Below are 14,542 nucleotides of genomic sequence, written 5' to 3' on the forward strand. Positions count from 1 at the left end.
GAGTCACTGTGTTACTAGAAAGATGAGGATGATTATTTTTGTGGGATTTCAAGTATGCTATAATAAGTTCCTGAGTATTGCAAATTATTTAAGTGTTTAGTAATAATGATGCCTTAGGTAAGAAATTATTTTGAAAGGGTAATTTAAGAGGTAACCATGTTTTATTTCATTTGTATTTGAATGTTTATCTGGAGGGAAATACCACATGTCTACCCCCGTGATAGGTAACATAAACAGAGGGAATCACACCCACAGAACGAGTAAGCTTTGGCCATATACCTAGTCTGTTGGATGAACAAGAGAACCACACATGCAGGGGCATGTACCTTACATGATGCAAATGGCGATTGCCCAGAACCCAAGCCATCTGTGCGGTTTTTTTACTTTTCAATTTCGCGGCATAGTCCATCCTACCCACTTTCATCTTTCCTCTCTCAACAGAACAACATATGAAGAGTCATGCACCACCCGTGAGGGCACGTACCTGACGTGATGCGACTGGCACCCGTGCAGACCATTAGCTGTCTAAAGTCATTCCTTCACATTTCCGTTTCGCAGCCTAGACTATCCTAGCCATTTTCATCTGTCACCTTCCAACAGAACAGCGCCTTTTTGAGTTTATTATCTCAGTGTATTCTAACACAAAACTATTCATCCCATGTGTACTAATACAGTTAGACCTTAATCTTTCATGTCAAAGAAGAGTTCATGAGAACAGTGTACTGTGCTCTCTGATGACAGCTGATCGGGCACCATCAGACGTGAATCGTGTCTAGCCCGCAGCTAAACTACCAGTAAGCTGAATTCTCCGTTCAAAACTTTGAGCCTTCTTCGACACTCTTTTTCTGTTGTATTTTCCAAAGGAGTACTTATTACTGAAGTAGTAGCACTTAACTGTATGACGTGTCTCATGACACTGCAATATACGGAGGATAGATGGGAGTTTTAAGCAACTAGCTGGGCCCGATGAGGCCAGCACCTAGGAGTTATAGAAACGGCAAGTTTAGTCGCAAGATGTTGAGAGGATAAAGACGGTGAATTTGGTTGCACAGTAAAGTTTTTTTTTGAGATGTCAAGTTTTAGGAAGAAGTACATAGCAGCTATCTTGGAGTCACAGAATTGTCATATACACAGTTAAGTAGGTGACAATGTCGTGTCAACAATGCGCCATGCACTATATCTTCATAAAGGAAAAGTCCTTCAGAAATTACACTTAACTTAGTTGTTTCTAATTAAATTCCTTACACTTTCTATGTCCACTATGGAAATCTCTAGATTCTTGTCGAGTTTTGTTTTTCTCCTCTTGTTAGCAACAACGTTGACATTCAATGACACAATCTACGCCCCACCTGCACAGAATTAGTGTCAATTTTCTTTGTCAATGTCACTTGATGGTGTTTACCGAATGTATTGATGCATGAGAAATTTCTTATCATAATGTGCCACACTTGGATGGTCAGCCCAAAGAGGCATTTAACTTTGTTTACTTTCTGATATAACATAGGCAGCAGTGTAATGATATTTGTGTGCCTCATTTTTATATTTATGTATATTTATATATGTTAATGAAGTTTCAAACAGAACCCCCTGTAACAACGCATCTAGCGTGATGTCACACGCAATCCCACTTCTGTTGCCCGCCACTCTGAAGTAGCGCCATTGCTGTTTTGCTGGTGATCGTTGAATAAACCATATTGATTATGCACATCTATTCCCTTTTATTCAGTAATGCTATAGCCCTTCTTGTGGCATTTATATTCATCACTGCTCATCCTGAAGCCCATAAATCTCTACTCCAATCCAGAAGTTTTTGTGCAGCGTTGTGTTGCGCTTCTCGCACAGCGCACGTGCGCACTGCGTGCCGCATTTGACAGTCGTAGCAGCTTCAGCTCCGTTTCTCAGCTATCACATGCTGCTCTGATGTAACGTGGCCCTGAAGTTATCTGTAGCGCACTGTTCTGACTTAGCACGAGATTGGGACTTGCAGTCAGCTCCCGTGGCTGATGCAGTATAGCATCGCAGTCAGCTCCCGCACTCCCATCCGCCTTATTAATACTACCATGACATTACGCACGAGCCTTACCTCGTTACAACCGTTCTTATTGTGATATTATTATGCCACTAATAACCTTTCTTGCCACTATGGCTTACTCACTTAATATTCACACTCATCTACCTCATGATTTTTATACCTGGAAGCTCGTTCATGATTCCCTTGTCAACTAACTTGCTGGTTTTATCTAATAAATCAAATGGTCACCTCTTATCGTCAATTGATGACCTGTTAAACCATGAGCAAGGACAAATTTCTTACCTTCGCCTGTTAGAACACCTAAATGAATGACAAACAGCTACTAAACTATATACAACCATTGTACCCCGTGCCACGGTAACCTCGACCACTGTTATGCTTATTATTATACTGATATTGTCATAAAAAAAAGAGAAAACAAGAACCTATCAGCCATGTGCCCTATCTTAGTTTTAAGAGTGGAACTGTGTTATCTACCATTGTGAAAACTTGTGCATTACAGTGAAGTGTTCCTTTAGTGTTAACTCCCTTTTTAAATGTGTTTGGAACGTGTGAATCTCACCTCATACCCCATTGCGCTGAGTCTGAGTTCTAGTGCACAGGCTTGGCCATGGCCATGCCCCCTTCCTGCCAGCAGGCTGCACACTGCCCACTGAGGACAATACAACACGCCGCCTCATGCCACTCGCCCCCGCAGTAACTCATCAGTGGTGATATGTTCACATTTCCAACTTATTTAAGCAAAAAAGACACTTTTACTTCATCCTATCAACAAGAACACTTGGCATGTGTACCTCATTCAGACTGTTATGTTTTGTTCTAATTTTGTTTTGATATTCTATGATGTTTTGATGTTATATGATGATTCTTGTAAACACATAGTATTGTTGACGTGTGTACGCCCCTTTGCGACCTCTATAAGGTCTGTGGATTCTCTACACCATCCCATGGGTTAAGACACCTGCCATCTTCTGTGAGGGCCATTCTTAATCAAGAGGTGTTTACTTTGTTTTGCAAACTAAAATTGTTTACATTTAAATAATAATTACATTGAGTGAATTCACATATATTCTCCACTCCCACGGAAGGGGGAGGAGTGTAAAGGATGAGCCAGACAGTAGGGGATTTTACTTTATTATATCAGCTTTCAAACGGTAACTTCGTTTTTCCATTATGGTCAAACCACAGCCAGCAGTATTGTCTGCCTGTAAATTCTTTCGGCCCACGGTTTAGCAACAGGAAGTCAGCACTGAGGAAGGGCACCTTGTTCACGCACCTCCCTCATGTGCTTATGAGGTAATGCCATTCCAGGCATCACTTAGCAGGAAATGCTCTGGAAAGTTCCACTCCCATCCCCGCGGGTTTCTTGGTCCCGACCAGTCAGGGTGGAGGAAGCTACGTGGAGCGTCGAATGTACCCAGCCGCCCGTCGCTGGGCCTGCTCTCTTGTCTACTTGCACTCTTGGAAGTGTACCCTATAGCAGCGAACATCTCCCGCTTCTCCCAGTGCTGAAGCACCAGAGACTTAGTTTTTGCAGCCGGCATGCCACTTGGACTGGCCTGATTGGCTGGCACCAACTTTCGTTAGCTTCGTGAACTATGTTTCGCCAGACTCTACGCTCTGGCCCACCCTCACCTCCCTAGGCCTGGCTATGTGACTCCTTTTTAACATGCTTTCGCCAATAAATGGCCTTTGTCTAAATATTATCCTATTCATTCCATAGTGCCCACCACCTTCCCAACCACCCATCCTGTACAGACAATAGCAAGTTACTACATCAATGGGCAGATAATATGAGCTATCTCTTGTTTGTGATAGTAAACTGACACTTTCCTTTAGCAGTTGCTGTTCGCATTAGAGGGTATATAATCCAGATTTGATTTTCATCAGTAATAGCACTACACAGTAATGCACTATAATAGTATTCAGCCCTATCTTCATTCTCAACACACACCAAGCCTGTGCCAGATTCATTTTGCTATTTGACCATAGTATGTACCCTTTTGCAACCAATATAACTTCAAGAAAGTGGACTGGCCAAAATTTTCTGTGACCTTGGGCACTATGATATGGAACATCAAACCAACTGCTGAAGTATAAGAACAGTTCATCAATGCTGTTAAGAAGAGTTCCTATAAATCTACTCCTCATGGACGTCACACTCAGTGACAATGAAGGTCTAAATCCAGATGTAATATCAATCCAACGGACTACCATAGGCTCTCCAAACAGAACCCAATAGACGAAGAAACCATCAGAGCAACAGATACTTCTTTAAGAGCCTCTTCAAAGAGAGAGCTAGACATACCACAGAGTAGTCAGAAAGCCTGGAGACTCTTGTCTGAACAAAGCTTGCAGGCTGATTACATGTGGCACTTTCTCTGAACAACACTTGCAGACTGATTACATGGAGGAGATTTACTTTCTTGCCACTTCGCACCTCCAAATAATCATCAACAAGTAGCCACTGATCATAATGACTGAAAGCTAAGAACACTGAATCTCATCCACTGTTCACCAATGAACAACCTCAGTCTAGGATAAAATTAAGAAAAAGATTCCTTCAAACAGCAGAATGTTTGAAACTCCCTCCCAATGAGGTAAGATTTTTTTCATCAACAAGATCGGGTGAAACCATGAGAACATCTTCCGGCTGCCCACAGATATGAGCGGTGTGTTTAAAGATCCCTTAACCATTTAGGAACTGGTGTTGATCAGGCAAAATACTCCCTTAAACTATAGAGCTTCTCATCAGAGGATAGCATGTGTGAGTGTGGAAAAGAGCAAACTGTGGAACACCTGTGCAGTGCCTCTTTATATGCCTGTGCATATTGTAAAGGCAGGCTTCTGACATGAGGAAAAAAATTAATAAAAGTTGCAGAAGTACACTATAGCATAGTGGGCACCAGGCACTGGCCCCAGGCAATTCAAAATAATTATATTTCAGGCAGTGATTATGCACTTGTGCCATATAAAATTTTGTTACACACAGTACTGAAAGACATTCCACCGACTTTTCTTTTTTATACCAGAGCAATGGTCTCAGTCATAGAACAGTCTACATACATTAGTCTGGACACTCCTTCACTCAGTAGAGTGCGGTCAGAGCTGCGGGGATGCAGTAACCCTGGTGTGCCACTCTTAGACCATTTGTAACTAATATCTACTTTTAATCATGTTTCTTGGGCATTGCCATTTTTGGTTGTGGCTGATCCTTTGGTTGAGAGTATTTTTAGCCTCAATGCATATTCTGCCTCTGGATTATCTTTACATCATGAAATGTACTCTACTGGATAGCTGGTGCACTGTTCTGCAGTTGACTCACTTCATATTCAGTTTGTACCACTCTTCAGATTTGGTATAGAGAAAGCAATGGACTTCGAGGGCCACATTTATCAGTCCAAGATTTTGGAAAGCTCGTCCAATTCCATTGAGCATTATGGATGAGGTTAGGCCAACAACAGATTTTGTACCCCATTTCAGACAGTCAGTCTTTTTTCTATTGGTGGTGGTCAGGAAGGTGAACATACTCTTTGGTTGTGGGAACATTCTAAGAAAAGCGTTAATGCTCATGCGTATATTGATTCGTATTCCTTACCTTTGCTGGACAAAACTTTTCCTTAATTCTCATGAACAGAGATTCTTAAAAAAATGAGCTAATGAAGGCATATTTTCAATTGCCTCTTGACCAAAACTCAAGATTTTAGTTTTGAACACACCATTTGGACTCTATTAATTTGACAGGTTTCCTTTTCATGGGCTAGCACCTCCACTAGATTACAAAGGTTTCTTGAACAGAAATTGTAGAGTTTCCATTTTACATCCATTAACTTGATGATATCTCTGTAACAGGTCACACATTGACAAATATTTTCATAATCTCTTTTAAGTTTTTGCAGCCCTTGCACAGAAAGGCCTTAAATGTAACTTTTCCTAACGTGTCTTCCTTCAACTGCTGGTCACTTATTTAGGTTATATTCTCAGTGAAGAGGACCCTCTGACCACCAAATAATATATGGAGGCTATTCAGAATATGCTTGTGCCTAAATTCAATACAGACCTTCAAGAATTTCTAGGAAAAGTCAATTACTATATTTGATTTATACCCCAGGCAGCCTCCATACATCACTCATTAAATCATACCTATAAAAAGGTAGTACTTTTTACAATGGTCCGAAGAGTGCCATCATGCTTTTCAGACATTAAAATAGTCCTTCAGTCCGCACCCTGCCCAATGACTTACCAGTCCCACTTGCTATTGATGTTGGCTATAGATGCACCCCCATGTGTTGGGGCTGTTCTCTCTCATATGTTAGAGGATGATACGCAGAGGTCAACTGTATTTATGTGAAAGAATATTACTCCAGCTCAAGAACATTATTCACAGATCAAAAAGTAAGTGTTGCCAATCATATATGGTCTCCATAAATATTGCATTTTTTCACATGATCCCACATTTCATATTATTACTGATATAAATCTCACATAACTTTTTTGACCGAATCACATAGCCTTCTTCAATAGGCTATTTGACAAATTTTCATACTCCATTCAGTATCACACTTATACTCATGATTCTAATGCACTTTCTCACCTTCTGGCAGAAGCTGGTCCTAGATTTGACCATCAGGACAGTTCGTTTTCTGTTACAGAGCCAACTGGATTAATCATTCGATGAGTTCCTTCTCGATTCCAGAGATATTGCTTCAAAGTGGTCTACGAATATATACGGTAGGTTTGGCCTACCAAACTCTTAGGTTCAATACCACTTGGACTTCATCTTTTATCCATTGGTGGCACCAACATCTGGTTCATCGAGGTCTGATGCTCCTGATGGAAGATGAGGAATGATGATGGGTAGTGGCTCTGTCCTACAATTCCTGCATCAATCCCATAGAAGGATTTCCAGGATGAAACAACTGGTACAGTGCTACAACTACTGGCACTGTATGGATGATAATGATGCACAGGTGGTTTGATGTTGTGATGTTTGCCAGGTACCCCAGCTTGTTCCAATTCAGTCATTTTCTCCATGACCAACACTGACGCAGCCATGGAATCGAGTTCATGCTGACTTCACAGGTCCTTTCTTGGGGGTCCATGCGGTTAATTACTGTAGACTCTTTCCCAAACGTCACATATGTCACCTGCCTCCGGCAGACAATGGTACTTTACAATGATGGTACATTGTACATGTTGTGACCGACAAAATGTTCCCAAATAACAGTAGCCAATTTCAAATTTTTTTGTACCCACTACTACAAACAGCATAGTGAATGCATTATTGTGGCCAAGATAAACACGAAGCCCACGCCTACTACAGTAGTACAAGTTGATATGCCAACTAGCTCTGCAGATGATGAAGAAATTGATGAAATTTATGATGAGATAAAAGAAATTATTCAGGTAGTGAAGGGAGATGAAAATTTAATAGTCATGGGTGACTGAAATTCAACATTAGGAAAAGAAAGAGAAGGAAACGTAGCAGGTGAATATTGATTGGGGCTAAGAAATGAAAGAGGTAGCCGCATGGTAGAATTTTGCACAAAGCATAACTTAATCATAGCTAACACTTGGCTCAAGATTCATGAAAGAAGGTTGTATACATGGAAGAACCCTGGACATACTAGAAGGTTTCAGATAGATTATATAATGGTATGACAGAGATTTAGGAACCAGATTTTAAACTGTAAGACATTTCCAGGGGCAGATGTGGACTCTGACCACAATCTATTGGTTATGAACTGTAGATTAAAATTGAAGAAACTGCAAAAAGGTGGGAATTTAAGGAGATGGGACCTAGATAAACTGAAAGAACCACAGGTTGTACAGAGTTTCAGGGAGAGCATAAGGGAACAATTGACAGGAATGGGGGAAAGAAATACAATAGAAGAAGAATGGGTAGCTTTGAGGAATGAAATAGTGAAGGCAGCAGAGGCTCAAGTAGGTAAAAAGACGAGGGCTAGTAGAAATCCTTGGATAACAGAAGAGATACTGACTTTAATTGATGAAAGGAGAAAATACAAAAATGCAGTAAATGAAGCAGGCAAAAAGGACTACAAGCGTCTCAAAAATGAGATCGACAGGAAGTGCAAAATGGCTAAGCAGGGATGGCTAGAGGACAAATGTAAGGATGTAGAGGCTTATCTCACCAGGGGTAAGATAGATACTGCCTACAGGAAAATTAAAGAGACCTTTGGAGAAAAGAGAACCACTTGCTTGAATATCAAGAGCTCAGATGGCAACCCAGTTCTAAGCAAAGAAGGGAAAGCAGAAAGGTGGAAGGAGTATATAGAGGGCCTATACAGGGGTGATTTTCGTGAGGACAATATTATGGAAATGGAAGAGGAGGTAGATGAAGATGAAATGGGAGATATGATACTGCATGAAGAGTTTGAGAGAGCACTGAAAGACCTGAGAAGAAACAAGGTCCCCGGAGTAGACAGCATTCCATTAGAACTACTGACAGCCTTAGGAGAGCCAGTCCTGACAAAACTCTACCATCTGGTGAGCAAGATGTATGAGACAGGGGAAATTCCCTTAGTCTTCAAGAAGAATATAATAATTCCAATCCCAAAAAAGCAGGTGTTGACAGATGCGAAAATTACCGAACTATCAGTTTAATAAGTCACAGCTGCAAAATACTAACACAAATTCTTTACAGACAAATGGAAAAACTGGTAGAAGCCGACCTCAGGAAAGATCAGTTTGGATTACGTAGAAATGTTGGAACACGTGAGGCAATACTGACCCTATGACTTATCTTAGAAAATAGATTAAGGAAAGTCAAACCTACATGTCTCGCATTTGTAGACTTAGAGAAAGCTTTTGACAATGTTGACTGGAATACTCTCTTTCAAATTCTGAAGGTGACAGGGGTAAAATACAGGGAGCGAAAGGCTATTTACAATTTGTACAGAAACCAGATGGCAGTTATAAGAGTCAAGGGACATGAAAGGGAAGCAGTGGTTGGGAAGGGAGTGAGACAGGGTTGTTGCCTCTCCCCGATGATATTCAATCTGTATATTGAGCAAGCAGTAAAGGAAACATAAGGAAAGTTCGGAGTAGGTATTAAAATCCACGGAGAAGAAATAATAACTTTGAGGTTCGCTGATGACATTGCAATTCTGTCAGAGACAGCAAAGGACTTGGAAGAGCAGTGGAACAGAATGGACAGTGTCTTGAAAGGAGGGTATAAGATGAACATCAACAAAAGCAAAACAAGGATAATGGAATGTAGTCAAATTAAGTCAGGTGATGCTCAGGGAATTATATTAGGAAATGAGACACTTAAAGTAGTAAAGGAGTTTTGCTATTTGGGGAGCAAAATAACTGATGAGGGTCGAAGTAGAGAGGATATAAAATGTAGACTGACAATGGCAAGGAAAGAGAAATTTGTTAGCATCAAGTTTAAATTTAAATGTCAGGAAGTCGTTTCTGAAAGTATTTGTATGGAGTGTAGCCATGTATAGAAGTGAAACGTGGACAATAAATAGTTTAGACAAGAAGAGAATAGAACCCTTTGAAATGTGGTGCTACAGAAGAATGCTGAAGATTAGATGGGTAGATCACATAACTAATAAGGAAGTATTGAATGGAATTGGGGAGAAGAGGAGTTTGTGGCACAACTTGACTAGAAGAAGGGATCGGTTGGTAGGACATGTTCTGAGGCATCAAGGGATCACAAATTTAGCATTGGAGGACAGCGTGGAGGGTAAAAAGCGTAGAGGGAGACCAAGAGATGAATACACTAAGCAGATTCAGAAGGATGTAGGTTGCTGTAGGTACTGGGAGATGAAGAAGCTCGCACAGGATAGAGTAGCATGGAGAGCTGCATCAAACCAGTCTCAGGACTGAAGACCACAGCAGCAACAACAACAATGGAATTAAACATTTTACCACACTCCTTTTTTGTTCAGCTTCAAATGGGCAGGCAGAATGGTTTATTCACACTCTCAAAGTGTAATTTTTAACAGCCTTAAGTGCTACTAAATAAACTACAGCACTAAACTCCTTCATAACTTCTTACAGGTCAACACCTGTCAATGGTCAACACCTGGCAGAGCTTCTTCAAAGGCCCCTGCATAGGACACTTCTAGATCTCCTTTGTGTACCACTGGAAGACTAAGCAATGCCAACCCACGCGGGTGCCCCAGTGTGGAGATGCACATCTGTGCAGAATCCAGGGAGGATTTTTGTGTCTGAGGCGAAACAGCAGGGGCACTTAGTGGTATTGGTGGCCTTAACATGTGGGGTTCTGGGCTGGCACTCCAGCTGTGACACCATGGTCAGCACCCTTTATCACTGAGGTGTTCACCATCCCCACCATTGCAACCACATTGTAGTGCTCTCTACTCCTGGCTCACAGAGGATGGCAGGATGGCTGTCTATTCCTCCCTTCCTGCAAGCTGAAGTGCACGCCCATGGAAATCAACTTCACTGACATCACTGCAACTGTCACATCCCAATGGGATGCCACCAGTTCCAGAAGTCTCTGGGCCTATGCTTGATGCTTTGGATCCAGCACCACCATCACCAGCAGCCCAGATGTCTCCCAGAAACCTTTAGTATTGACAACATCCAACTTCCAGGTGCTTCTGGCAGGTTCCAGCCAAGTCAAATAGACTGTACAGTTGGTAACAGAATGCCTGCATGTTACACTATCTTGAAAAGATTGGTGGCTATATTTTGGCAGTGTTCTCTCTAGGAATGCTTCTGCCATGACTGAAAAACAGTTTCAAAACTGCCACCATGCCAAGGAATGCTATAATTTACTGGGAACATTCTGACAATCAGATAAACCTACATTATGCAGTGCTCGCTAAAGCTACAGCGTATCGTTGCTTTCGCCATTGCTGAATCTGGGTTTAGTAGTATCACAGAAAATTATTTCTAGATATGGGTGAGAATTCTATAATGACAAGGAGTCTCTGACTCAGATTCCAGCAGAGTGGATAGGTGCTCCCTTTTGCCCTCTCCCCCACCTGTCGAGGTTGCTTTGATACCGGCCCATCTACTTGCTTTTAGAATTTGCAATAGTCAGTAATGACTTGTAATGTCAATAAATTTTTGCCTGTATACATTGACTCTCTCAGTAGCTGTTTTTCCGAAACAAGGTGCTTGCAGAACGTCTTTGAAATAGTGACACATGTGAAACCCTGTGCCTGCATGGCCTCAGCAAAGGAGTGTATCATGTGCCAAGCATTTGCTATCTGCTGTGCTTAAATGTACTGATGTCATTCGTCTTGCCCATCCTGGTGCTTGACTGTCATGCCAGTGGCCAGTGTCAAGTCATGTGACATAATGACCATGTGTTAGCAAAATCTCAAATACAACTGCAGCTATTTTTTTCTGGCCTTCCACTGATGTTCAGAAAAATTTCTTCAGCAATCTTGAAATAGAATAGCTGCTTACTTTACATTTGAATAATATAATGAGAGGGAGAAATGAAATACAGAAATCAGATAATTTAAATTTGCAAATAGGCACACAACTTCTCTAACTTTTTTCTTGTGTCAACTTTTTGCTTGTGTCAAGCACCTTTTCTTCAGCGTTACTGTATTCGGAGATGGGCTTCTCTGTAGTATCATTCCCAGGGCAAAGTTTGTTTGATATTATTGCAGAGAGAATAAATGCTGCATTTACAAGTAAAAAATCAAAACCATTGGACTTGGATTGAACTCTACTCTGAACCACCCATGCTCTGTAATCAGTAACTCAGTTTACAAGCACCATAGTATGAACTACAGCAGCAGCAATACGCTGAATCTAAAGTAAATAGTATCTTTAAATGCAATGAAATGTCTAATTTAAAACATACCTCACACAGTTTTACCTGAAATCTGGAATTCCACTGTGTGTGCTAAGGCCAGCTCCAGCCATCACAAGCACATTTTTGGAAGTGTCAGCCATATACTTTGCTATAGCTGGTAAAGAATTTGATGGTATATCACTACTCTTTTTATAAAAATTTGCAGTAAAACAACTCCATACATCTGGAATAAAATGTGAGTAACGTTTACTAAATAAATATAAAATTTTGGGGCTGCAAAAGCACGATAAAATATCTTTGCTTGTGTAAATCCTAGTAAAAAGCCAGCAAAGTAAAAGATGATGTGCTCTGAGCCTTCCAGAATAAAGACTACTTCCTCAGCAAATATGAACAGAAGTAAATGAGAAAGTAGCTTTTCAATGTTGTTTACAAAGATGTCCTCTATTAATGAATTAAAATTAAAATGTTGACTGCTTTTTAATTTGATAGGCTGTTTCACTGCAATACACGTCAAATACAAAAAATAGGAGGATACACAAAACTCGCAACACATGAAATGCATTCCAGGCTCAAAAACATCATACAAGAATGCAATTTTTTATTTTAATTTTTTACAAAAAAATTCTTTATGGTGACTTCCATGTATGTACTCCGGTCACATCAATGTAACCACAACCTATGTTCGATGTCAATGTGCGATAACCACTCACAGCTGGCTTGTGGCAGCAGTAGATCTGGAGGGTATGTAAAGTGTGTCAAGAAGAAGTGGAAAACAGTGCAGTCGTTGTAATGCAGTAATAAAGCAAATTATCTGGCATCCAAAAGGGCACAATCATTGGCTTTCAGGCCAAGGATGGAAGCATTTCCAAAATGAGTTAGTTTGTAAACTGTTCACATTCTGTGGTGGTTATATTATACCATGCATAACAAAATGATGCTACCGAAACTGGCACCGAGGTAACTGGTGCACCACAGGCCACAGATGGCATGGGTATGGTTGTGGAGATTTGTAGGGGTGAATAGATGTGCAACTGTTGAGTGGTTGACTGCCCAAATGAACCAAGTGGCTATCAACAGTATTTCCTCAATGACCATTAAGCGAATGTTGCTGCATATGGGTCACATTAATGTGACTGGATCATGTTTTTGCAAATTCACTTAAAGTGAGGTATTGTATTTTAATTAATTTTGAACTATGAGCACTTTGTTATGAATTCTCTTATATCATTCTTTGCAGTTGTCTGCCCCCCCCCTCCCCCAAAAAGGGTGAGAGAGAGAGAGAGAGAGAGAGAGAGAGAGAGAGAGAGAGAGAGAGAGACTGAAGTTACTTATTCTTATAGCATCAATCCAATTTTGATCTTCACCTCTGATGTGTGCCCTGTTTACCCTCAGATTTCACAATTCAAACACAATCCCTGTCCCTTATCTCCCACTAGTGAAAGTTTTAGTTTTAGAAACTTAACATCACTTTTTTTATGAGATTCATCAAAAAGCAATGCCACATCTTGTTGCTTTTGTAATCTCAAATATGTTTCACAAGAAATTAAGAAAAATGCATAGCAATAGATTAAAACATATTTTTTTAATAAGTGATTTTCACAGAAATGATTCAAAGGACCATTATATGAATAATGCTAATAACAAATAAAATACCCACTAAATTTTTTTTGCTGAGCTTGGCTTTGCAATAACACAACAGAATCCTATCCTCAAACTAGTCAGGCAAGATGGAAAGGAACTGTAAAGATATTTAAAAATAATGTGTGCTCACAAGACAGAAAATCACAGTAAAGATAGCCCTAATTGCACATTTTCCTTTGTTTGCATGTAACACAAAATGTTTTATCACATGTATGTGACTCTGGGGTTCCTTCAAGCAAACATGTTGAATGATGAACATGGGAAATAATCAGTCTAGACAATGAAGCCCAAGTGGAACACCACTCTCAAAGGTTATAACATTGTAAGCAAACATAATTCTTTGAAGTGTGTAGAGTTTAAATAAATTTGTTTGTAGATTTGAAACTAAATTATAATGAGGCAGTGAAGACCACATTATAAAAGTTGTTTGAAACACCAAACTCCAGTTTCCATGTAGTCAGGACAATGTCACAATATGATCTATTTTTGATGAAAAATGTGCATCTGCTAACCAGTCATGAAGAGGAACTCCTCAACTATAAGATGAAGTGTTAGCTTTTGTATGTTTTAAGGAGTATGTTCATGGGAAGGGAGGGGAAGATAGACAAAAACTGCATATCACTTGGGAACACCGTCTAATTTACCTGAAGATATCTTCACTAATGTGTTAATCTTCCTCAAGCGACTCCACTAATGAACCAAGGAAAAAGCAGTATGTATGTATGTATGTATGGGGACGTATGTATGTACATCTGGGATCTCCTCCCAAACTCCTGGATCATTTTCAACTAAATCCGGCACACACACAGCAAAATTCACAATTATCAGAATTATGGGGTGTATAGCCTCCTACCTCCTACAGGAGTAGAAATATGGACTAAAATATCTTTCCAACCCTGCCGCATAGACTGCCCTGTATGACAGGCATACTGTGCAGGAATAGTAATGGTCTGCCTTACTGACCTGCTTAGCAGGGGCAGCCCATGTGTCAGGACAAGAAAAAGTTTTCCAGCTCCAGAAGTGTGGACTGCCCGGGACAGCAGGTGTCTCGTGGAAGTGCTATCGGCCTGCTTTATCAACATGTTCTTCAGGGACTA

General features: G+C 40.5%; 1 protein-coding gene across 6 annotated transcripts in view; it reads right to left on the reverse strand.

Moving 5' to 3' along the window:
- LOC126355076 (NAD-dependent protein deacetylase sirtuin-3-like) overlaps positions 1 to 14,542 on the reverse strand; it is a 60,656-nt gene that overhangs the window by 32,394 nt on the left and 13,720 nt on the right. For 5 of the 6 annotated variants that reach the window (XM_050005255.1, XM_050005259.1, XM_050005256.1 and 2 more), the window contains one exon: positions 11,868 to 12,027. The exons of the other annotated variant lie outside the window; for it this stretch is intronic. In XM_050005255.1, coding sequence (XP_049861212.1) covers positions 11,868 to 12,027 — 160 coding nt within the window. The remainder of the gene's footprint in view (positions 1 to 11,867; positions 12,028 to 14,542) is intronic. 6 annotated transcript variants of the gene reach the window in all.

The sequence above is a fragment of the Schistocerca gregaria genome, chromosome 3, assembly GCF_023897955.1.
Source record: "Schistocerca gregaria isolate iqSchGreg1 chromosome 3, iqSchGreg1.2, whole genome shotgun sequence".
NCBI classification, from domain to species: Eukaryota; Metazoa; Arthropoda; class Insecta; order Orthoptera; family Acrididae; genus Schistocerca; species Schistocerca gregaria.